At 39.7% G+C, this 23,235-nt stretch overlaps 2 protein-coding genes across 7 annotated transcripts in view; one reads left to right on the top strand and one right to left on the bottom strand.

Annotated features, from left to right (window-relative positions):
• The window catches only part of tnpo1 (transportin 1), a 22,085-nt gene extending 11,093 nt beyond the window's left edge, over positions 1–10,992 (bottom strand). Inside the window, exons 1-10 of one of the 5 annotated variants that reach the window (XR_006398897.1) lie at positions 10,835–10,991; positions 10,596–10,722; positions 8,927–9,002; positions 8,121–8,270; positions 7,084–7,190; positions 2,340–2,473; positions 1,602–1,683; positions 962–1,084; positions 597–715; positions 205–265 (exon numbers count right to left, since the gene is read on the bottom strand). Coding sequence is in view for 4 of the 5 variants with exons in the window: in XM_044334308.1 (XP_044190243.1) it covers positions 205–265; positions 597–715; positions 962–1,084; positions 1,602–1,683; positions 2,340–2,473; positions 7,084–7,190; positions 8,121–8,270; positions 8,927–9,002; positions 10,596–10,700 (957 nt within the window). In the remaining variant the exon portion in view is untranslated. Of the gene's footprint in view, positions 1–204; positions 266–596; positions 716–961; positions 1,085–1,601; positions 1,684–2,339; positions 2,474–7,083; positions 7,191–7,820; positions 7,940–8,120; positions 8,271–8,926; positions 9,003–10,595; positions 10,723–10,833 lie in introns of those variants that run through there. The other 4 variants (XM_044334308.1, XM_044334307.1, XM_044334306.1 and 1 more) reach the window with 4 other exon arrangements.
• On the top strand, positions 8,975–23,235 carry LOC122968821 (MOB kinase activator 1B). 2 transcript variants are annotated; one of them, XM_044334313.1, is made up of 6 exons: positions 8,975–9,060; positions 15,804–15,970; positions 17,775–17,868; positions 18,380–18,513; positions 20,806–20,969; positions 21,066–23,235. In XM_044334313.1, the coding sequence occupies exons 1-6, from the start codon at positions 9,050–9,052 to the stop codon at positions 21,141–21,143; spliced, it is 648 nt and encodes a 215-aa protein (XP_044190248.1). In that variant the 5' UTR covers positions 8,975–9,049; the 3' UTR covers positions 21,144–23,235. The 2 variants fall into 2 exon arrangements, with proteins under 2 accessions (XP_044190248.1, XP_044190247.1); XM_044334312.1 differs by lacking the exon at positions 8,975–9,060 and adding an exon at positions 13,460–13,769.

Here is a 23,235-nt window from a genome sequence, read left to right as displayed (position 1 = left end):
TATCCTCTGACACGGCTGAATGATCTACAAACATCAGAACGTACCAACATCTACAAATGATTGCGGTAAAAATATATTTAACTCAAATGTACTTGAACCGCACAGTCACTACAAACCGCTTAATTGAACTGTATGTCATCCTGAGTCATGGGGCAATTTCATCGCCTTACCTACAGGTACAAATATTAAGCTATATAAACTGACCTTGAGTAGAATAATGTCAATCTCAGAGTACTTCATCCCGTTGACAAGCACCGGAGTGAGCCTGGAGAGGAGGCCAGAGGAAAAATTATGAGAACAAAGGGCAAGGGTAGGTTAAAGCCCACGAGCGATCACTCACATCTGATTCCTGCTGTGGGCACAGTTTAATGTGACAGCAGGGTGACAGATGTTACGGCTGAGGTCAACAGCCAAGGTTCTTAATCAGCCGTCTTGAGGTGAGGAGGAAGAATATCATCCTGGGACAAGGTCTTCACTGACTTATTGCCAAGGTTGCTATGATTCAACAGCTTTCAATATTTGGACTGGAGTGTCAGTCTATGAATTGTATGCTGATGTGTGTGTGTGTGCGTGTGTGTGTGTGTGTGTATTCTTACTGGGAGAGGTGTCCACACAGCACTTCCTTACACACCGGCTGCTCTGCCAGAGTAAGCCAGAACTCACAGGCCTCCAGCGCCACGTTTTCATCTTGGTCCTGAGTCCTCTGCAGCATGTACTGAGATGAAATGAAGAGAAATTGAATTTTATATCCTTAACACTATAATCTTAAAGTACCAAACTCAAATCACTGCTGCATCCTAACTGAGACAACATCTTCCATATGGTGCCATCAAGGGCATATACACTCTTAATCTTTATAGCACATTATATAAGTATTTAGCTGAGCCTCACCTCAGCCTGCAGTCCCCCCCCCCCCCCCCCCCCCCCCCCCCCCCCCCCCCCCCCCCCCGGCTTCACTCACCTCTATGATGTTATGCATGTGTGGCAGGAGACGGTCCAGACGAACCTCCAGCAGCATGACTAGAGCCCTGCACACATTCTTCCTCACTTCTGGTTCCTCATCTGTCGCCAGCGCAAACAGGTTCTATAGAGGACAGAAAGACACCAGGATATGAATAACTGGTTAATTAAACAGTACATGTTGCTATTAAAAAGCACTAAAACTCTAGCTATTTTACCAGTCAAAAGTTTGGACACACTTTCTCATTCAAGTGAATGGGAAGGTGTGTCCAAACTTTTGACTGGTACTGTGGGTTCATACAATGAATAAATAAAATCGGTATGTAATTGCCTGTATTGTGATACATGTTACTGTGGGTAAAATATCAGGCTAGCATTTTATTGCGAGTTGTTTCTACTGTGAAACCTCTAAATATGAATGACACATTCAGAAATAAAAACAAGAAGTAAAAATTGTGAAACTAAGTAAAAATGCCAAGAAAAGTTTGGGACTACAAAGAAAGGGTTTGATGGAAACTACAAAACAAAACCACAAGCAAACTGTGAGGTAGCTTGTGTATTATTTGCTGAAGTGACAGTGACCTGAAAGAGGAAGCTACACATACGCTAAGATGTTATTGTGATATTACAACCAGACTTGCCTCAATAAAAGGGTCGATGTGCAGCATAAGAGCCTGAGTCCTGCTGATGATGAACTGATTGACGCAGGCGATGGCGTGAGACCTGCAACACAATAACCACAACTTAACAGTCGCGAAAAACATGTTTTCCTCACATGTTGCACGCTATGAATGCAGCCTCTGTCTTCTTCTTTTTACACCATCTCCTCTAATTTAATCCTCTAATATGAAAAAACTCTTTTCTTCTGTCAACTGAAGAACAGACTAGAGTCTTCAACTGTATAGTTATATAGACCTTTAGTCCTGCACAATTAGACGTTTAGCCGCTCTCGCACGTATACTGTACGATATGCAAATCTAAATAAATGTATTTGCAGCATAAAACATGCTCACAAGTTGATGATTAAAGCATAAGTTAAAAAGTGGGACTAAAAATAAATAAATAACTTGTAATTTTCCCTTAATAGCTCATAATTCTATGCAACAAATACAATAAATGTTGGACCTGTAATTCATACAGTTAGAGAGCAGAAGTCAGGAAAATATCTGCAAAATAAACTAATAAACTCTTTACTAACTAAACATACAGTATATTAACAATGACTGGAATTCATAAACATTTTAACTGCAATGCAATAGATCCTTTAAAAGAGTATTGTAGCAGTAACCTTTGGAAAACAACATGTTTGATGTAGGCACGATTTAAAGTTTGCTTTATAGTCGCCAAAAATTGGCAAGTATCGGAGGAAAATTTGATACCTAATTTTGGGGCTGCTGTGCTTGAAAAACTGCAAGAACTTGGGGATCATGATGTTAAGAGGACGATCCAGCATGTCGCTGTCCAGGATCTCAGCAGAGTCTTCGCATATTTTCTGCAAGGCTCCAAACGCTCCCTGAGGGAGGAGAAGAAAAGGAAAAAAAAAAAAAAAAAAAAATCAAAGAAAGTGATGAGAATTCCATAACAAATTCCATAACTATGTTATTCTAGTAGGCAGGTTATTCTCCCAACTACTGAGATACCACTGGCAATAATAATAACAGCAATAATACTCAGCTCAGCCCCCACCCAACCTCAAGGCAGGTTCAACTGCAGGCTCAGCTATACACAGAAGGGCTTGTGGAGGTGGAAGACTCTGTTTAGCCTTTTTTGGTTTTGTGTTTCCATCCTGTTTTCCGGTACATTCTCAACACACTGTTAACAGATGTTCATATTTTATCGACCCTGTAAACATACAGATAGGTCAAAGGACCTCGCTAGAATTTTTTGCACGGTGATCTTCAATAGGATTCATCCACTTCTGCTCTAATAATCTTCAAACAGTTGACAAGCAGTCACACACACACACACACACACAGACACACACACACACATACAGGATCTCTCTTGCAACACTTTCTTAATACTAGCTGCTTGACTGATGGTTAGTATGCACGCTCACGATATGCTGCAGACGTCAGTCTCTCTCCCACAAAAATGCAGTCGGAGTAACAGATACAAGAAACAGCACGGCGCTGACACCGACGCTGTCTGAAATGTGTTTCCATGGAAACTGTTCCTGTGTCGGCATTCCTTTCAGATGACAGATACAGAATGGTTTAAAAAAAAAAAAAAAAAAAAATATGTGGGGGAGCTGAAGGGATGAAACGAGATGAGGAGGGTAAGGCTGAGAATGTGTCAAGGTCGCTGACGGGAGGAGACAAGGTGAAAGCGTATTTAGAAAAACACCTTAGTCATTGATCCTTACAGCAACTATGCATATAAAATCCCCAAAAAGTATTAAGTGACCTGAAGCGTGTGTGACTTGCTTGCTGGTGTCGAGTCTTTGAAATACAATATAATAATATAAGTATGTGATGTAGACCTGATGTAGCTGAAAGAGTAAGTTTGATACTTGTGAAGCTAAAAAGCAGCCTTAAATTTCCCCAATCAATAAAAAAAGGAGCAGAATTCTATAATTTTGCTTAGTTTTATAAATGATCAGCATCATATTTGGGCTCTGGGAACAATAATATGCTGAAATGTAACTGCTTGTGAAAACGTATGAAGCAGGACCGCTCACGTTGACTTAAAAATGTAATATAGTGTCTTTGTATGTGGACAGAGAAGGGCAGAGAAACGGGAGTGGCCTTCAAGCATTCCAGTGACGCTGAGTGTTTAAAGTGTAATCCTCCCTTCGAGTCCTGCTATGGAAGGTCATTAAACGCGAGAATGTAAGTCATGCAGATGACAGCGAGCCAGGGCGAAGAGAGGCATGCATTTAGTCGACTCAACAGCTCCTTCCTTCAGACTCCTCCTGCTCTGGAAATTTGAATGTGCCGCTGTTGAAACGAGCACCAAGGTGAAAAAAACATTAACATGCGTGATCGTTCGCCCTCTAGAGCGGAATCAAACTCGACCCTCGCGACACCATGGCAAACACTTTCAAACTGCTGTTAATCAAAATAGTAAAACAGCTCCCGGGTAAAAACCTATATAAAGCGAACCACCAATATTCACACTTGGCATCCGACACACCTGCTGGTGTCTTTTTATAGAGCGTGTAGACGGGGGCACGGCAGCGCGGTGGCACAGGGAGCTCTTCCAACAACTGCTGCTGCTGTTGTTAAACCACAAACATGACGGTACCTGTGGTGCAGCTGCAAATCCTGATGTTATTGGTTTTGTATTGCCTTTTTTATGCCGTGTATATTTACAGTTGGGGCAGTGCATGTGTGCACGTACAGTACCGTGTATCCACCCAACCCTTCCTTTTTCCACTGACATCAGCAGGAATTATGGCTCAGTGCGAGACTTTTGCACACTCATAATAAGGACGGTCATCTTGCATAGATACAAATGGATAACAGATATATTGCACAATGCTGAACATGTAGACTGATCAAAAAAGGCCTGAAGTCAACATATGATATTTGTATTCACATGTGCTGGCATACATCTCCCAAACCCTACTGTGGCAGAGTTCAAAAATATTCCCAAAATAGATATGGATTATTTATGGTTTGCTACAACAATTAGCATGCTGGAACATTTACATGGTGTGCAGAAGAGTCTACTGTATTCTTCCTGGTTTAGATAAACCCTGACATCCACTTAAGCTTTACTGAGAAAAAAATATATTCAAGCAAGAAAAAACAAGCAGCTACTAATTCCTTCACAAAGCCAAACAAAGCAGATTAGGCTATTGTCCACAACAAAGGAAAAAAAAAGCGTGGTGAAAACAGATATGAAAGAGCTTTCCATATTAAACCCCCCCCCCCTCCCCCCAGGTAATATATCCAACAGATAACAGTATAGCAGTAGCTCCATCAATTTGAGGTCTAACATTGTCTATTTTCATTCACTTCATTATGTGAGAGCAAAAAGGAGGGATGGTTTCCAAATGAAGACTCTAGCTAGCTAGCATGTGCTAAAGCGCATTGAAAATATTCTTCATTGCGCCTTTAAAATTAGGCAGAAGCGGTCACTTTTTGTAATCTTTTAAATCTATAGTTAAGTATCATTATTGCTATTATCATTATTGGGAAAATTCACCACATCCATTTAAACTATGACCATAAAAGTATTAAAAAACTTAATATAAACGAAACCTACTGCACTGCAAAATATCTTTGCTTCCCTAACTCAATGACACCAGACATAAAACATTTTCACTATATAATTAGAAGACACTTTTTTTTTTTTTCATTCCGGCGCCAATTGAACTATCTTCAACATCAGATGCTAAGAAGCTTTCCAGCCTCGCAAGCTGCTTTTCAAAAAAAAACATACTGAGTCTTATGAGGAGCCGCAACATTCGGTCGCTGTTCGGTGTTAAGCCTTGCACACACATACACTTAAAGATCCTCTGCAGTAAATAGCTGACCTAAATCTCTGCTTCTGAATGAGCTTTATAAGAGAGAGAAGAGAGAGAGAGAGAGAGAGAGAGAGAGAGAGGCGGGCTGTGGTGCTCCACCGAGAGCCATTTTTGTGTCACTCCTCAAATTTAAATTTCAGATAAGCTGTGGTGAACAACTCTGTCCGGGATACTTTTTTTCGACAGAGCCGAATATAGCACGACTGGTTTGACGTGCTGTTTAATTTGTGTGTGTATGTGTGTGTGTGTGTGTTCTCCGACGTAATGTATCCACCTTCCCTATAGAGGCTGATGTCACAGGCACATGCAGCTGACAGCCAATTAACTACCGCGGAGTTTATGCGAGTCTAAGTATGGGTGCGGTATCATTACACGGATCAGATGATCCACTACGAGCTGCTGTACTGGCACAGAGATTTTAGCGTTTGCCACAATGGGGGCATTTATGCACCATCCCCATCTTGTAACCGGAGAAGTGTTTGATATCATCGGCGACGGATGACATCAAGCACTTCTACTGAGAAGAAAAGGCTCTACTTGATGCGATAGATGATAAATATTATACTACAGAGCAATAAAGGATAATGAAGGATTACGGCAACACCTGTTCTGAGATTCTGTCTCTTGACTGTGTGTTTGTCCGTCTGTTGCTTTGTGTGTTTCTCCTCTTCGGCAAGTGTGTGGTTTTAATTTAGCGGTGGATGGGTGGGTGGGTGGGTAGGCGGGCTGGCTGGGTGGATACTTGGGATTAGTTTGGATACTGTTTTCTATTTTGCATATGGTGAAAAATAAATAAAAATAAAAACGACCTTGATCAAAAAGGATAAATCACTGTTGTTTTTGCTGATGTGCGCATTATAAAAAAAAAAAAAAAGCTATTCTGGGTAATGGTGTGAGCCAAAGTCAGAAAATGAGGTCATATGGTTTTCTGGTAAAAAAGGATAAAAAAAAAAGAGAATAAAATGATTCCGTGTTGAATAATCTGTAGCTGTGGCTGCTTGCTCCAGCTGTGAGACTGCCTTTAGCTCATCTGGCCAACGGGATGCTATCCAGATGCCGCTTTTGTAGCTGACCCAGCTCTTTCCTTTCCACAATAAATAAATAAACAAATGAACAGGCATGCAGCGGTCTGTGCCCAGACATAGAAACATGCTTACTTATAGCATAAGTGACTGGTGATCGCAAATATCTGCCTCCATCTCACACACACACACACACACACACCTTATGGCAAAAAGCTGTTGCAAAAACACATTTTAACCAACTTCTGATGAGAATTTATATTTAAAAAACCTTCGTACTGCCAGCTCCCACTACAAAAACTACAATAAAGCATCGACAAATGTAGCGGCGTTCAATTTTTCATCCATTTTTAATGCTCACCAGTTTTGTCAGAGGATATATTTCATTCTGATATCAACTATCATCTAATATGATTTCTGCAAAAGATTTTAGCTGCTGTTGCATTTATCAAATCTTGCACATCCTGCATATAACGGTGTTACAGGGTGAAAGGATTTTTAAGGTCTCGACAGACAGACAGGCACTAATGTCTGTACGGGGGGGGGAGGGGGTGGGGGTGGGGGCATGTTTTCTGTCATCATTAGTCCAGTGAACTCATAATCCCAGACTCCTGTGTGTATCCTCACCTCACATGTGTTGTAGTCCTCAGAATCCAGCAGCTGGCAGAGTTTAGGCAGAAGCTCCGGCCAGTTTTGTAGCTCTCCCTTGGAAGCGATGGTGGTGATGAGGATACCTGTTTTTGGGGAACAATAATTGACGCCGGTTGTGACAAAACTACAAAGAAGGCACAGACGTTGCTATTTCTGAGAGTTAAACAAATCCAGGAAACACGCTGAGACGCTTTCTGCTATCCGTTTGTATGGATATGCTTCAAATAAATATGCATTAGATGAGCATTCGCAAAAACAAAATGTTTGATGTAGTAATTAAATAGCTTTAACTTTGGTCGACTGACTGCGTGGCCACTGCCTGTGCATGCATAAATAAACAGTATCAGCGTGTTGCAACAGTCACAAGTAAAGTTGAATGCAGCAATAATCATAATAACAGGAAGAGACTGAGAGACTGACTTCTCTGTAAATGTATTTGACTGAGAGGTGAAGCATTAAAAGCTGGCCTTAATCATGGGGATATTTTTTTTTCAGTGCTAATACATCTTAGAAGTGCTGTGCTGTGTTTAATACCAGACCCAAATAAAGAATGATACATACAAAGCAGAAAGTCCTATTCTAACCAAAAACCCTAATCTTCCATCTCCAGACACATTTACACCACGATATACAGTATAATCAATATTTAACATTCAGTATTGACCAGAGGTTTGGCATTTAAGAGCGGTGATTCATTTCCGTGGTAGACTCACTTTCCTTTAACCTGCTTTGTTTACTGCAGATGCTGACATAATTGATGTGAAGCTGTTGAATTAAGCCGTAGGTTCGATGTGACAGCATGATGTGTCAGCAAATCTGCATCACCAGACAACTAAACAAGACAAATAACGCAAGGTACATCACAAAAAACAAAAGGTTTTAGCAGCCCTATACTTCAGTATTGAGATGGATATTTTTCTTTTATAGACATGAATGATCGAGTAGTGGTTGCTACCGGTCTAAATGTGTATGGAAATCAGAAACAGTCAGCGGACCCAGAGGATGTGACTTACCAACTGTGGCCCGGATTAGTGGAGAAGAGTCTCCGATGTTTTGGAGGCACTCGCTCTTGATGAAATCAGACACGCCATTAGGGAAGTTCTGATAGTGGGCTTTCACATTGTTCTTCAGTATCAGCCCACTCAGGGACCGCGTTGGTTCATCTTAGAAGGGGAGGGGGGTGGGAGAAAGGACCAATGAATGAACGGCTGAGTAATGTTTTTGCTGAGCATAAATATACTGGTAGAGTGGAGACAAAGGTTACAGTGCAGGTTGGTGACTCAGTCATTAATTGCTTACAGGATCTTATTACCTCCTCTTTCTCTTTTCCTGCTCTACAACATGCTGCACGCAAGCATCGCCACATAATAAAAAATGCTTAACTAGACACTGAAAAATATTGCCACTTGTTAATATATTTGTATAAATAAACGGCAATATATTTCCATTATTAATAGTTGTTTTGGACTGAATATTTCCAGCTCGTTGTGACTCGTTTAAAAGCAATAGTGCGACGGCATTCTAAAATGTCTTAACACCACTTAACATTTGGGTCATCTACTGTGCAGACAGTGAAGCCAAAAGTTGAGTGGTGCCAGGAATTAGGTTTAAAATTAGAGTGACCCATATTCTGAGTGCCACATCATCTGTGGCAAAGATGCCATCGGGTCACCCGAGTCACGGCCAAACAGACCTGTCACTGAACAGTTACATAAAAATGACATGTGTGACGCCCACGCTGTCCAGTACCATCAGATGATCTAAGGACACAACACGGACACACAACAAAACAACATACTGAAACAGACGGACGGCTCACCTTCTGATTTTAACTTTGTCAACACAAATATTAAATAGTTGTTGAAGTCTGGATACTGGTTCAGCTGCTCGAGTCTCTGGGAGAAGTGGTTGAGGAAGACAAGATGCTAACGGCGCATATGGCATGTTAAAAAGGTTGTAAGCACATTACCACTGTAACACGGTTAGAACGGCAATAACTTGTTTTTTTTTCCCCATCTGAAGAAACATAGAAATAGCAAGTGTTTATGTGGTCAAGTGGTAATGTAATGTAACACTGTAAAGGCATGTGTGTGTGTGAGGGGAGTGAGTGTATGTTTGTAGGTGGTCATAAATATGTCATTTGGTGTGACTGAACCCAGCCAGATGGTGTATTTATTACAGCAGGTCATTTATGAGTTAATGATGCAATGCATATGAGGCGTTACATAAGCAAATCATTTAGTTTCAGTATGCAAAACAGACAAAAAAACATAAGGGCCGGCAGCGCGAAGCAGACAATAGTAATTGTTCCCTGATGCAAAAGAATGAGTTGACTTATGCAAATAAACTGTAGTGCATTTGCGTCAACAATAACAAAAACAGAACATGAGCTACACAACAGATTTATAATGCACTTTACATGTTTGCATAGCAGTCTTGTTTGGGTATAATGCCTGCAGATGAAGCGGGTTGGGGGGCCGTCGTAGTGTGTCGAATATGTTTGATTTTTTAGGATTTGAACATGGACAAATCCTGACAGTACTCTATAAAGTGAGATGGAGCAAAAGTCATTGAAAGCTTTAATAAACAGCATTCAGGTTTTAACGTTTCATTCATGTTTAATGCTAACCAAGTTATTCTTGCCAGAGGATATAAAAGATTTACATCCAAATCCTTTCTCTAGTTTTAATTTTCCTGTGACGAGAGAATTGTGAATGTTTTGGATGCTGATGAATGTATCAAATCAAGGGATTTCACGTTAATATAGACTGCTCTTTCTCTCCTGCTTTTCAGGGTTACACCATATCATTTCTTTGAAGATTGCTGTTGTGTTTACAGTGTAAGATGATTTATGGGGGCAGGCGCCCGCTGGCTGTATAAGAGCACCTTACCTGTCATCATTAATCATTACATCATTATTACAGTACACTAGACTTTAACTGCACAAATGTCTGGTAGCTTGGAAACATATAATCTGTGACATTGCACATGCAAAGCTCTATATAATGCTGTGTAAAATTAATATTATGTGCAACTGATACCTCATTAGTTCAGACTGTAATCCAAAGTGAACAGCACAACACCCAGTGCAGGGAAACATGTTGTTTGAAGATTATGTGCAGAGGTTTTACAGGAGGGTTGCATGCATTAGCTGTTAATGAAATTAGCTGCTGAAGCACAATGAAAAGCCTCATTTAGCGCTGCTTGCATGTAAAGTAAAACCTGACATATGACTTATGTTAAATATGACCAGATACAGTTAATTCAGGAGGACAAGGCCTGTTTTTTTCTATTAGCATGGGTGAGTTGTTGAGCTTTAGAGACAAAAAGCACCAAACGGTCAGCACCTGCGTACCTGCTCATAACGGTAACCACCCCGGCTAGTGTTGGCTATAGCTAGCCTGTTGAGTCTATCTACCGTTATTAAGCGCTAACTAACTCGTAACAAAACATGTCTTAACATCCAAATGTGGCTCAGGAAAGGATACTTGCTGGACGGATCTCTGTGTGGACGTGTCTGGCGACTGAGACTCTTTCAGCAGCTGTAAAATTTGTTGAAGTCCTTGCTCGTCTGGCTTCCACGCACACTCCATCTTGCTCTGCTGCTGCTGCTGCGGATAAAGACATTAACATTAGCTAACACATAGGATTTGTCATCAAACGATGCTCTGGTTACTACATTGGCTAGACTCGTAAACTAATTGAAGATACAGAGAGGCTTTTTACCTGTTTTGACTTAGCCGACGTATTCGAGTGTAGCTGACTTTCTGATGAAATGTGACCGTCTGTCTGGGTTTTCAGACATGGGCCTGTTACGGCAGGAACATCCGTTTTCGCAACAAGCTGGAAAAGCTGCGGGCCATACAGACTCCCGTCGCATTTAATGGGCTGCGTCATCAGCTGACACGGGGCTGGGTGGTCCTAGTGCCTACCTTTTTCAGTCAAACATGTTCACAAATCAACCGCCATTTTTATTATCATGATTTAATACCTATACATTCACAGGGTTTTTGGCATGGGATTACTCTCAAACCCCATTCAGTCAGATAAGGAGTGGCTATGGGAGAGGGTAGAAGGGTTTGGAATGCAGCCTTTAAAAAAATGCATATTTCTGACAGCACTTGAACGCAGCACGACTCACCTGAAGGCCCCATGATGTCGCTATTGTGTTCAACATCGTTGGTTTATAAATTGCGTACATAAGACAGCGACATCTAGCGGCTGTTCACACAAATACACAAATAATAAGAAACTACATTTTTTTGTTTACTGGTAAATTAAGAGAATAAAGTACTAGCAAAATATACATATATAAACAATGTAGTGAGTAAAAGATCCAACAGACCCAATTCTCTAATTCAATTCTTCATGAGCACAACTTTTAATTTTCTCCTGGTAGTACGACATTAGCTCAATGTTGAAAACTGGAAAAATTGAGATAATCTAAAAACAGCTATAGTTGTGAACAAAATAGACACATAACTACAACGTTACAACGTTGACACAGAAATATATATATATTCTGTATTATATCTATGTATTATAAAAAAAACAATGTAATAACGTATTATTCATATTCCCCATCTCAATCTCTATTTTATTACACAAATTCAACAAACTAAATATAATTTATTAGTGTTATCAAAATGTTGGAGAGAATGCAGTGAACATCATGCTTAATTTGGCCATATATGTTGGTTTTGCCCAAATTTTCAGACATTTTGGTAGATTAAAAGGAATATAACAGAGAGTTTCTTGTTTTGGATCAAGAATTTGTATTGCTTGGTAGAATGTAGGGCTGCAACTAACAATTATTTTTTATTATCGATTAATCGGTTGATTATTTTCTCAATTAATCCATCAGTCATTTGGTCTTTAAAATGTCAGAAAAAGTTGAAAAATGTCACTCACCACTTTCCATAACCACAAAGTGCAACCTAAAATGTGTTGTTTTGTCTAAATCAACACTGACAACAGAAAATATTCACATTTAAAAAGTTGGAATGAGAATTTTTCTTACAAAAAAAAACAGAAATCAAAATAGTTGGTGATTAATTTTCTGGCAATAGACTAATTTTTGCAGTTCCAGTAGAATGCCAACAGAAACTCAATGTAGAATGATATATAATACTGTACAAAAGTTTTCGGCAGTTTAGATGTTTAGATTCTTATTCATTCTTGCAGTACCATCAGGGAGGCATCTGATTGGTCCCAAATTTATTCTGCAGCATGACATCGACCCCAAACATACAGCCAGAGTCATAAAGAACTATTTTTAGCAACAAGAGGAACAAGGAGTCCTGCAACTGATTATATGGTCCCCGCGACAAAGCCCTGATCTCAACATCATCGAGTCAATCTGGGATTACATGGACTGGAAAGAACAACTAATTGAAAATTTGGTCTGATTACCAGCCTAATAAATATATTTAGGGTGTATATTGTGTTCACATATGTCAACAAAGTCAGTGAACATAGCTGGTATCATTTTCAATTCTCCATTCTAGAGCCTACATGTATATTACAGTGTTACTTCCAACTCAAACTAAAAGATAGGTTCACAGTTTTTCAAGTCTGTCTTAAAACAACAGTCAGGTGTCCATATGAACACTGAAAGACATTGTCCTCGCTGTAATCATTCCTCCTGTTCATACTGGCTATTAAAAGATCCCTTTCAAATGCACTTTCAATGTAAGTGATGGGGGCCAAAATCCACAGTGAGTCCACACAGTCATTTTGTGGGAAAGAAAATGCATTTAAAACTTTATCTGACGCTTATATGAGGCTTCAGAAGTCTGAGTTACTCACATCAAGTGGATATCTGCCACATTTACAATCTTCATTCCTCAGACAGTGTTTCCCTGCTGAGCTGCAGTGGAAGTATACTAATAATAATTATAACAAGTTACAAGGTGCTTCACAAAATACAATACCATAAAGTATAAAAAGACAGAGAAATAAAACAAAACCAAAAAAGTAACAAAAGAAGGACTTTTGCACTAAAAACACTGTAACATTGAAAGATATCTATTTGATATGACTAATTTGGACGACTGAAGCTTCATCTTAGCTTCAGAGAAACTTTTAAACACATTTTTGCACACAAGGAAGATTGTGGATCTTGTCCACCATCTCTTACATTGTCAGTGCATTATGAAGGGATCTTATAATTACAAGTATGAACAGGAGAAATGATTACGGAAAGAAAAAAACCTGTTTCAATGTTTGGACTATTTTTTAAGACAGACGTGAAAAATAGTGAACTCATCCTTTAAAGATCGGCTGTGCTTACATTGTTTTCCGCTAGGTGGCAGCACACAACAGAAATGCGTCTAGTTTGCCTCGAAGCGTCACATGAAGAAGTCAGTATTGCCTTCAGTACGCTGCTGCCTCTCAGCGTACAGAGCAGCAGCCGGTGGACCAGCTTGTATTTAAAATTAACCTATTTTCGTTCACACTAACGTGCAGTCATTTCTGTTACTGTAATATTTATTTTGGATTTTTTTAAAAAACAAGAACAGCAAGGACGCCCGAGAAGTACCGAGGACGTGTGAGAGTTTTGTCAAACAACCCCTCTGGTCCTGGTCCGCCTCCACTCTGCTCGCTAGCTATTTGCCAAGAGAGTCATTTTCTGCGGTCCGAGGAAACATGAGCTTTCTTTTGTGAGTTACAGCTGATTGTGTGATGATTGCTTATTTTTAACTTGCCATGCAGCTGTGTTTGGAAAATGTCAGTGCCTCGAAGCTAAGTAGCTGTGCTAGCTGTTATAGCCTAGTACGGGCTAAGACTATTTCCTGAACTAACCCCGAATGACTGATGTAATTCGCGTTGCTTTCCGTAGATTTTTTTTAAAATGAAAAGTAGCATCATTGGCAGTAATGTGTTAATAGTAATTAAAGAATAGCTGATGTTATGTCCTGTCACAAAACCATAACCTCTATAGTGGCGACCCCAGAGTAAAATTTAACTGAGAGATGTTTGGCCTGGGTAGTTGCTGGTGTGAACACTTTGTTGTCATGGGCTAATCCTGCCCTTATGTTGCAGGACGCACCGATCTTTGACCCAATATTTTGTCAAAGTAACACGATTATCTGCGTGATATTGATATTTAGGTAGTTACATAAAAAGCCTGTGTGTGGATGAAATGAAAGGGCGGAGGATAAATTCTGAATGCGCCCTCTGGTGAGGATGTGAGTATTTTTAGGTAATTTAAAAAAAAAAAAAAGAGAAGCTGAGTTTAAAAACCCAACACGCAACCCCAGAAAAGCTCTTACTGAATAGGTCACCACTTTGTACTTTCATTTAATCCAAGCTGCTGAATTTATGAGACATTCAGTTTTCATTTGAGTCGTTTGAAATGGATTCAAACCTCTGTCATTTCTGTTGTACAGCAGGGACACATTTGATGAGCTACAGCTGGTTCATCTAATGCTAAATTGATTAAAAGTACATTTAATTTGATGCAGAGGTCATAGGTAACATTTTACTCCAACCACTGTTATGTATCAATAGAACAATCTTCTCTTGCCCTACCAAATTCAATAGAATTTCATATTTTCATAAATAACATCTTACATTAAGCTTTCAAGTGAAATGTTGATATAAGTTGGCTTTAAAGGATAGGTTCACAGTTTTTCAAGTATGTCTTAAAACAACAGACAGGAGCCCAAATGAACAGTGAAACCGGTTTTTCTTGCTGTAATCATTCCTTTTGTTTTGATGGGACACAAAATCCACAAAAGCTTCCTTCTGTGCAATAGTGTATTTAAAAGTTTATCTGAAGCTAATATGACGCTTCAGCTGTCCACTTGAGTGAAATCAAGTAGATATCTTTCAAAGTTACAGTCCTTTTAGTGCCAAAGTCCCTCTTTTTGTTACTATACGTGCACCGCAGCTCAACAGGGAAACACTGTCTGGGGAAACACAGGGAATTTTATGCTAAAAAGTCTGCAAATGTGGCAGATACCCACTTGATTTGACTAACTCAGACTGCTGAAGCCTCATGTAAGCTTCAGAATAACTTTTAAATGCATTTTGCACAAAATGACTGTGGATTTCGGCCCCCATCACTTACATTGAAAGAACATTTGAGGGGGATCTTTTAATGGCCAGCATGAACAGGAGGAATGATTACAGCGAGGAAAACCTCCTTCAGTGTTCATATGGACACCTGACTGTTGTTTTAAGACAGACTTGAAAAATTGTATACCTATCCTTTAATTTGAGTCAGAGATAACACTGTAATATACATGCCTATATATCGCAATTGCGATATCAGTCCAAATAATCGCAATTAGATTTTTTTTTTTTTTTTCAAATTTGTTCAGCCCTAATTAAAAGAAAAACTATCTTAGTGTGTAACCTACCATGTTGTGATGACTCGCATGAATTCTTGTTTAATGGGGCAGTGAGAGAGATTGAATACAGCACCTCTCCAAATGGCCTCATTACACAATATACACAGAGAGACGCTCTGTTCTGGTTAACCGTTCTGTTTCTGCCAAACACATGAAGTCAACAAGAGCTCTTTTGCCAGCATTAAAAAAAAAAAAAAAAAAAAAAAAGATCTTGACTTCTTGTTAATGAAAGCGCCTCACCTAAGGGCCCCATGAACTCATGATTTGTCATCATATCTGACTACCTCTGTGTTTTGTCACACTATTAATCTTTCTCTTTAAAAAATGTGACTCACACAGTGGAAATCGTTCATCCAAGACATTCAAGCCCAAGAAGAATATCCCGGAGGGTTCTCACCAGTACGAGCTGTTGAAACATGCAGAAGCTACACTGGGAAGTGGAAACCTGCGCATGGCAGTCATGTTGCCCGAGGGTGAAGACTTAAACGAGTGGGTCGCAGTCAACAGTAAGCGCCAAGTTTACCTTTCCCCCCCTTTTTCCTTTGATACACCCCTTTTTCTTGGTTAAGCTTCCTGGAAAAATGACCTCACAAGCCTTTTATTTATTTATTTATTTATATCTGTCAGTCTTTCTTTTTATTTGCATCAGTTGTCCTGTTCCCGAAATCTCAATGAATCCACATCAAGAATCAGTTGAAAGTGAACTATCACGGTGTGAGATCTTGGCGTCCCCTCTAAAGACCATGTGCATTCATGCTGGAAAAAGCACTGTGAATGTTAAATAGACTTTATTGTCTGAGCTGTGAGAGACTTGTTTACTTTCCTCTAAATTGAGACTAATGGTTGGTCAGTAGGACACAGCGCCTTTAGGGATTGAACTGTTGAGCGGCTCAGCATGTCAATTGAATAAAGCTTTTATTTGAAGTAGAATAAAACTTTGTCGCCCCAAAAAATGTGCGAACTAAAACAAGGGACTGTTTTGACATAATGTTAACAGAAATTCTCATGTTTCCGCACACAAGTTCACAAACTTTCTAGCTTTTTTTTTTTTTTAAAACTGTGCTGCAAAACCGGCTTAGTTTTGTGACATTGCATCGCAATAGAGAACAAGGTTAGTTAGAATGGATGGATGTTGGTCAGTATCACACAGGCTATTTTCATTTGCACAATAAAGGGAAGTTGTGAGTATAACTTCTGTCACCACTAATGACGCTCCACATGATCTCTATTCACGAGAAGCACGTCAGTCATTTTTTTCTGTTTTTTTTTTTTTTTTTTTGGCATTTCGCCTACAATCAATAGCGACATTAGAGGGAGAGAGGGTTATGACATGCAACGAATGTCCCCGACTAGAATCGAACTGTGGGGAGGTTATATGGTAAAAACCACCGGCGCTTTTCATGTTATTTTAACTAAACAAAACCAGCAACTTATTCCGTATCACCTGACGTCTCTGTGGCTCTGACATCTCGTGGCAAACGGCTCTCAGTCTAGGCTCTAGGAAAAATCTGTCATGGTGATGAGGACGTTGGCACCTGTCATGGCAAAGTCAACATGTTTACCAGTCGAGGGCATGACGGAGACAACAGACTTGTTTTTGTTTATAGTTTTCCCCATTCTGCCACCCAGTGTTTTTTTTTTTTTTATGAAGAATCTGAAGATCACTCAGTGACTTGGCAGAGCAATAAAAAGCTTAAAGATCACACATCAGTACTGCCTTGAAATGTGCATTTTTCTGTATTATTGGAGGTATCTCTCATTCTTCTTCCCTCACTGAGCAAGCAACCTTATTGGCTTTTGACCAGCAGCATTTGGAAGACACTAAAATCTACAGTGTCCTATATGTTTTTATTATTGTCAGGTTGTCACCTGGCTATGAATAAGAATGTTTTGGACAAAAACAACCGCAAGGGAGTCAAGGGAGAATATAATCACACATAAAAGAGAGCAGATGTCTCCTTAAACTGGACTTCACACAAAACACATCAGCTGTTCAATATGTTTTTGTTTTTTTTCTCCCCCCCCCCCTGTGAGATTAGCAAATGGAGCACCAACATTAAACACTGCCAACTCTTTAAATGGATCTGACCGACTGATGGAAAGCCAAAGTTGGCTGTACGCCCCTGGGAATGAGTGATAACACCATTTGTGCCAGATAACTGGAGTGCGCACTGGTCTTCGGGTTTGGACTGGGCAGTGAAGTGGGGCGGGTTGAAAGCTGTGGGGGAAACATGATGCCAGCTAGTTGTGCTGCTATTTGGTCTCATGTGCACTTGATTTGAATATGTTTTTTTGTTTTTTTTTTTCCAGCTGTGGATTTCTTCAACCAGATCAACATGCTGTACGGCACCATCACAGACTTTTGCACAGAGGAAAGCTGTCCGGTCATGTCTGCTGGTCCTAAGTAAGTTTATCATTACAGGTATGAAAAGGTTCCCAGTCCTATAAAACCAGCCCACCAGTTTTGCATAGTCATCATCATGGTCTGACATGACTCAACAGGGCGATGGAGTTAGTGGGAATACAGCAAAATAACTTGGATCAATTAGACTTTTGAAACAGACAAAACAATTAAAATAAAATTTATACTCAAAAATCTAGCGCACTTGTTGTCATGATTGTCGAAAAAACACTCACCACAGACCGCCATAGTCAGTAGTGTTGCCTCCAGCTGCCAGACTCTGGATGATTTACATGCTGATATCTCGTAGGGAAAACTGAGCTCGTGAGATTTAGATTGGCTTGGGCAGTGTTGCAAGAGTCCACGTGAGAATGACGGTGACTCGCATCAGTCTTTTGTAAACGAGGCATCTTATCTGCTCCATCTGACATTTTTTTGTCGGACACGGAATGACGTCGGTCGCGAATGACTGCTCTAAATATTTTTAAAACATACTGGTCTGTATTTTCTCTAGGTATGAGTACCATTGGGCCGACGGAACCAACATCAAGAAGCCAATCAAATGCTCCGCTCCCAAGTATATCGATTACCTCATGACCTGGGTGCAAGACCAGCTCGACGATGAGACACTATTCCCTTCAAAGATCGGTATGTTTTGTGTCTTGTCTGTTCTCTTCCTGGTTTTTATTAGTGCTCAACTATTAAGGAGAGCATCTTTCATACACCTGCAGAATATCCAGTGATTAGGTGTGTGCCAAGTAACTGTTTCACTCAGAGAAAGGAAAAAAAAAAGCAAAAAGTTGTTCTAGTTCTTGTGAAATTCAACCACAATGCAAAATGAATGGATGTTAAACTAATATAATATAGATTATGCAAGTATATCTTGGCAGCAAGACAGTGTCAGTGTTTTTTGGTTTGTCATTTGCATGTAATCAAGTAGACTAATTCAAATATGGAGGTTTCATTTTTACCATTGCTTGAAGTTAATGCAGAATAAATAGCGGAGTATATTAAAGTTGTGTGATGTGGAATCGTTGAGGGAATAAGTGTTACATAAATAAACAAAGTTTTGGCTGTTGATCTGACAAAACAAGACTTATGAAGATGTCACCATGAGCTCTGAGAAAAAAAGACATTTTTCTCTAGAAGGCTGTGAAGAACATAAACAGTGTACAGGGCCACTGAAAAGCGTTTACATACATACCAACTCTCAACCCTGAAGCTAGCTGAGGCTTGTGCTGTCTAGGGTGGAGCTTTAATAGAGCTGGATGGCAGCCAGCACAAATACACGTCTGATCTATCCCTCAGTACATCTCTGCGGAACGAGCCAAGGACTAAAGTTGCTCCCCCGGAGTGACAGAATTTACTTCATTGTCCACGATCAATAGATCTGTTATTCATTTTGTGCCAGCAGCACCTCAAAACCTCTTAACCGTCTTCAAGCTGGGAGTATCCCGTGAGGTAAACAGCACGGGAAAGAACATTTTCCCACCATGTTATGATGGAATATGCACAGAAACCTGTTGCACATGTTAAAATTTTTAAAACTTATCAGGACTAATGTCATTCTCTAACCTGTAAATGTTTGATGTTCCTGGAATAGTCCAGTTTGGTACCAAAATGGAAAAGTTAAGTATTTCAAAGAGCGGGCCATGTGCATGTCCAGCCCTAGGTGATAGCATTCATTTAAAAACTCCTCCGCCTGTCAGTCACCAGCTTCTTCTGAATAATTGATGTTGAGTTATACTGTAGGTAGCTGTGAGAAGAAGGCTTCTGCACCCCTACAGTAGAGGGATAGTAGCACAACCGCACAACACATCAGCAGGGTACAGCGGGGGCGGTGTTGCTGTTGCAACAACATCAAAATTTCCTAACTACAGAGCAACACTTAACACATTGTTTCCACGAGAAGGTTCCCTGTTAAGTCATGATTGTTTGCACTTCATGTTGCGGCCTGCCTGTGCAGACATGTGCGGTCCAGGAGAACACGGTGTATCCGCATCTGCCTTCATCGCTTTGAGCCTCTCGAGCTTATTGAGATGGGGCAGCGACAACAGAGAGATAAAAAGGAAAAACAGTCACGCACAGCTCGAATGAGTGATTGAGTGAACTTTTTCAATCCTTCACTCCTCCTAGTGTTTGCTTTGTATTTAAGCTATTCCTGAAGAAAGCACATACAATAAGTTGACATATCCGCTAGGGATGTGCCGGTATCAAATGTTCATACTGTGATTATTGTAGTCAGTCATCACACTTTTCTGAAATAATATGTTGTAAAATTACTTTACAACATGATCGTCAGATGAACAGAGAAATGTATATTGCGTTACCCTGCAAACGAACATCAAGAATACTAAAAAAAACAAAAACAAACAAAAGCAGGTTGTTGTTTTTAAAGTTTAAGACAGTTGACTGGAAATGACTTATAATGCAGCTCAGTGTCTCTTTCTGTTAGATTCTGTGCATGTTCTGATATGTTTTGGGTATTAATAGTTTTAAAAAAAAAAAAAATCCTGCATACTGTCAATCACTTGTACTCACTTAACTATAAGCTAGATGCACTTCAGTAGCGTTAGCAGGAGCTAGACAGACAAAGAGCCCGGTTCTCTGGTCCTGCTGTGTCTCTGTTTGAGTGGCAAAAAGGTGTTTTCTTGTGGTTTATCAAACTAAAACTGCTAATAAAAATGGTAATGGTGGTAACAGAAATGGTTGGCGGTATTTCTACCATGAGAATTCTCACCATAGTATATAGTAACAGTATACCTGCACATCGCTAATATCAACAGTGTTGAAAAATCCTAAGTATTCCTCAAAGAGATCCTGTTTCTATCAAGTACTTTGCTCAATCTGACTAGTGACAGTATTACACATATCTTTGGTTGAATGTGTGATGAGGGTCTGACTAACAGCTCCTCTTTCTTGTCCTCCTCTGTTCCCAAGGCGTCCCCTTTAAGCGAAACTTTATGTCCGTGGCGAAGACCATTCTGAAGCGCCTGTTCAGGGTCTACGCCCACATCTACCACCAGCACTTTGACTCCGTCATGCAGCTGCAAGAGGAGGCCCACCTCAACACGTCATTCAAACACTTCATCTTTTTTGTTCAGGTAAAGAAACCGTATTGATGTGATGTTATTTTTCCTACCAGTATAAAATACAGCATGCCGCGGGTAAACTCACTCCCATTCCTTTGTCTCGTCCAGGAGTTCAACCTCATCGACAGGAAAGAGCTGGTCCCACTACAGGAGCTGATTGAAAAACTGACAACCAAGGATAGATAAACAGCAATGTAATTGTTATTTTATTGGTCTTGTAGTTTTTGCACAGATACCCACCCCACCCTGGCTATATGTATGCAGTATATACTATATTTCCATTTGGGGAAATGTTTTTAATAAGGCCAGGAAGAAGGAAGGGTCTTGATAGGTTTAAGGCACCAGGACTAATGCTATCAGGGATTACACACTTGATTGAACAAACCACAGATCAACATAAGAGAAAATGGTTTTATCTGTACGGAAAAATCCCCAGTATTCAGTCATGGCTTACATTTAGGTTAGTATAGATTTATGTTGATTAGTTTTATATTAAACTGCACAGAATTTTTTTTTTTTCCTCACTTGGATTTATGGCAACAAGAGGCATTTTCATGCTCTCAAGATTCCCATTTCCAGCTTGCCTGCAGGGAAGAATAGTGTGTAAGCAAAGTTGCTGTATCATAACAGGAAGGTTTTTTTGTTGGTGTTATGACCATGAATTTAAGCCAGCCTTTTAAGCCAATTCAAGAGCTAGTTATATTATCTATTAATCTGCACAGAATGAGCTGGGTTTGCAGTTTGCTATTCATCAGTAATTACCCACATCTGTCAATACAAGAGAATCCTAAGTGCCTAGCATGGCTCATAATTGCCCTATATCAACAGTGAGAACTGTAAGAAGATAAAGGCCATACACTACTGACATGATTGACACAACATCAAATTTTACACCCCACCTCCCTTTAAGTTTATACTCCTGTTCTATTTGTATTTTAACTTGTTTTGTTTTTTTTTCCCTTCTCTTTAAAACCACACTACTCCTCAACATCATCCTTACTATGTCACCCAGTGTTCTGTGCAGGTTATGATAAATGAATGTGTTGAAGGACATAGAAGTGAGGCTAGATTATGTCGTAGCAGGGACTGAAAATTAACTTTTAGCGCGTTCTAGTGACATGTTTCTGCGTACTAGTCCCCCCCCCCCCTACAACTTAAAGTAGAAATTTTTTAGAAAAAAAGTCTCCAAGGCATCGAAAACTTTAAATTGTACATAAAGGGTTATAAATAGAAGTATAGACCCATGTTCAAAGTCACAACCTCTGCTGTTAAATATACAAATCAAGCATTTTTTAAAATTGGATTATGCTGCATACCTTGTTATCTCACTAGCCATAAAGCACTTTGAACAATTTTCCTGACCTCTCTCGCCTGAATGTGTATTCTGCATAGACCGTGCTTTGTGAGAAGCTGTATCATGTGACTGATCATAGTTTCTTTCCTCCCCCCATATTTCCCCAAAATGAATGTCGAATTGCTTAAGCTCCTCTGAAATCGGCTATAAGGCACAAGTGAGGGTTTCTTACGCTTTTTTATGGTCCGAGTTGTTTGTCGTCATGCTTCAAACAACAAACGCATGTACCTTTCCCAATCTCAAAGTGTAGTTTACTATGCAATAATTGACACAACACTAAAAAGGGTTACCAGTTGGCTCATTCATACTTTATCTAATATTCATTTTCCTTTTCTTTTTTTTTTTTTTATAGTGCTTAAATTCTGGTTTATGATAGAAATAGATTTGCTTCTCTTTCAGGTTTGGTTTCAAAATCAGTGACATGAACATTTTATATATCTTACTATTGAAATTTGTCAGAGAGGTGTAATACTTCAATGCACACATGTAAATACTGAGGGTTAGACCTGTCTTTAAAAATAATTTTCAGCGAGCATGGAGTGGTAGCGTTTGGTTAAAAGAATGCATCGAGTCTTTTTAGAGGCTGCTTTCCCTTCCTCCGATTTTGAATATTAAAATCTTGTTTGTTTGTTTTAATTGTTGAGTATCTCTCTCCCCCCCCCGCCCCCGCCCCTTCGCCCCCCCCACTTCCTTAGCTAACTATTATGAATGTTACTGCTCACCAGATGTCTGAAAATGTCATCCTGAAAGCATCTCATCCTTATGAAATGCCCACAGCATAGCCTATTGCCTACAGTTTTTCTCCTTTTGACTGTAATAATTGATGAAATGTTTGTAAATAATGGCTTGGTAGGGGGTTTTCAATGCTACTGAATTGATTTATGCTGTTTACAAGGCAAATAAAGATGGTCTTGACTCTTTGAA

Source organism: Thunnus albacares, chromosome 18 (genome assembly GCF_914725855.1).
Source record: "Thunnus albacares chromosome 18, fThuAlb1.1, whole genome shotgun sequence".
In the NCBI taxonomy this organism is placed as follows: Eukaryota; Metazoa; Chordata; class Actinopteri; order Scombriformes; family Scombridae; genus Thunnus; species Thunnus albacares.
This window is presented reverse-complemented; position numbering and strand designations above follow the sequence as displayed.

Coding starts and splice junctions, on each gene's coding strand:
- LOC122968821 (XM_044334312.1), top strand. Junction 17,869..18,379: donor GTCATGTCTGCTGGTCCTAA/GTAAGTTTATCA, acceptor TATTTTCTCTAG/GTATGAGTACCATTGGGCCG. Junction 20,970..21,065: donor ACTTCATCTTTTTTGTTCAG/GTAAAGAAACCG, acceptor TGTCTCGTCCAG/GAGTTCAACCTCATCGACAG.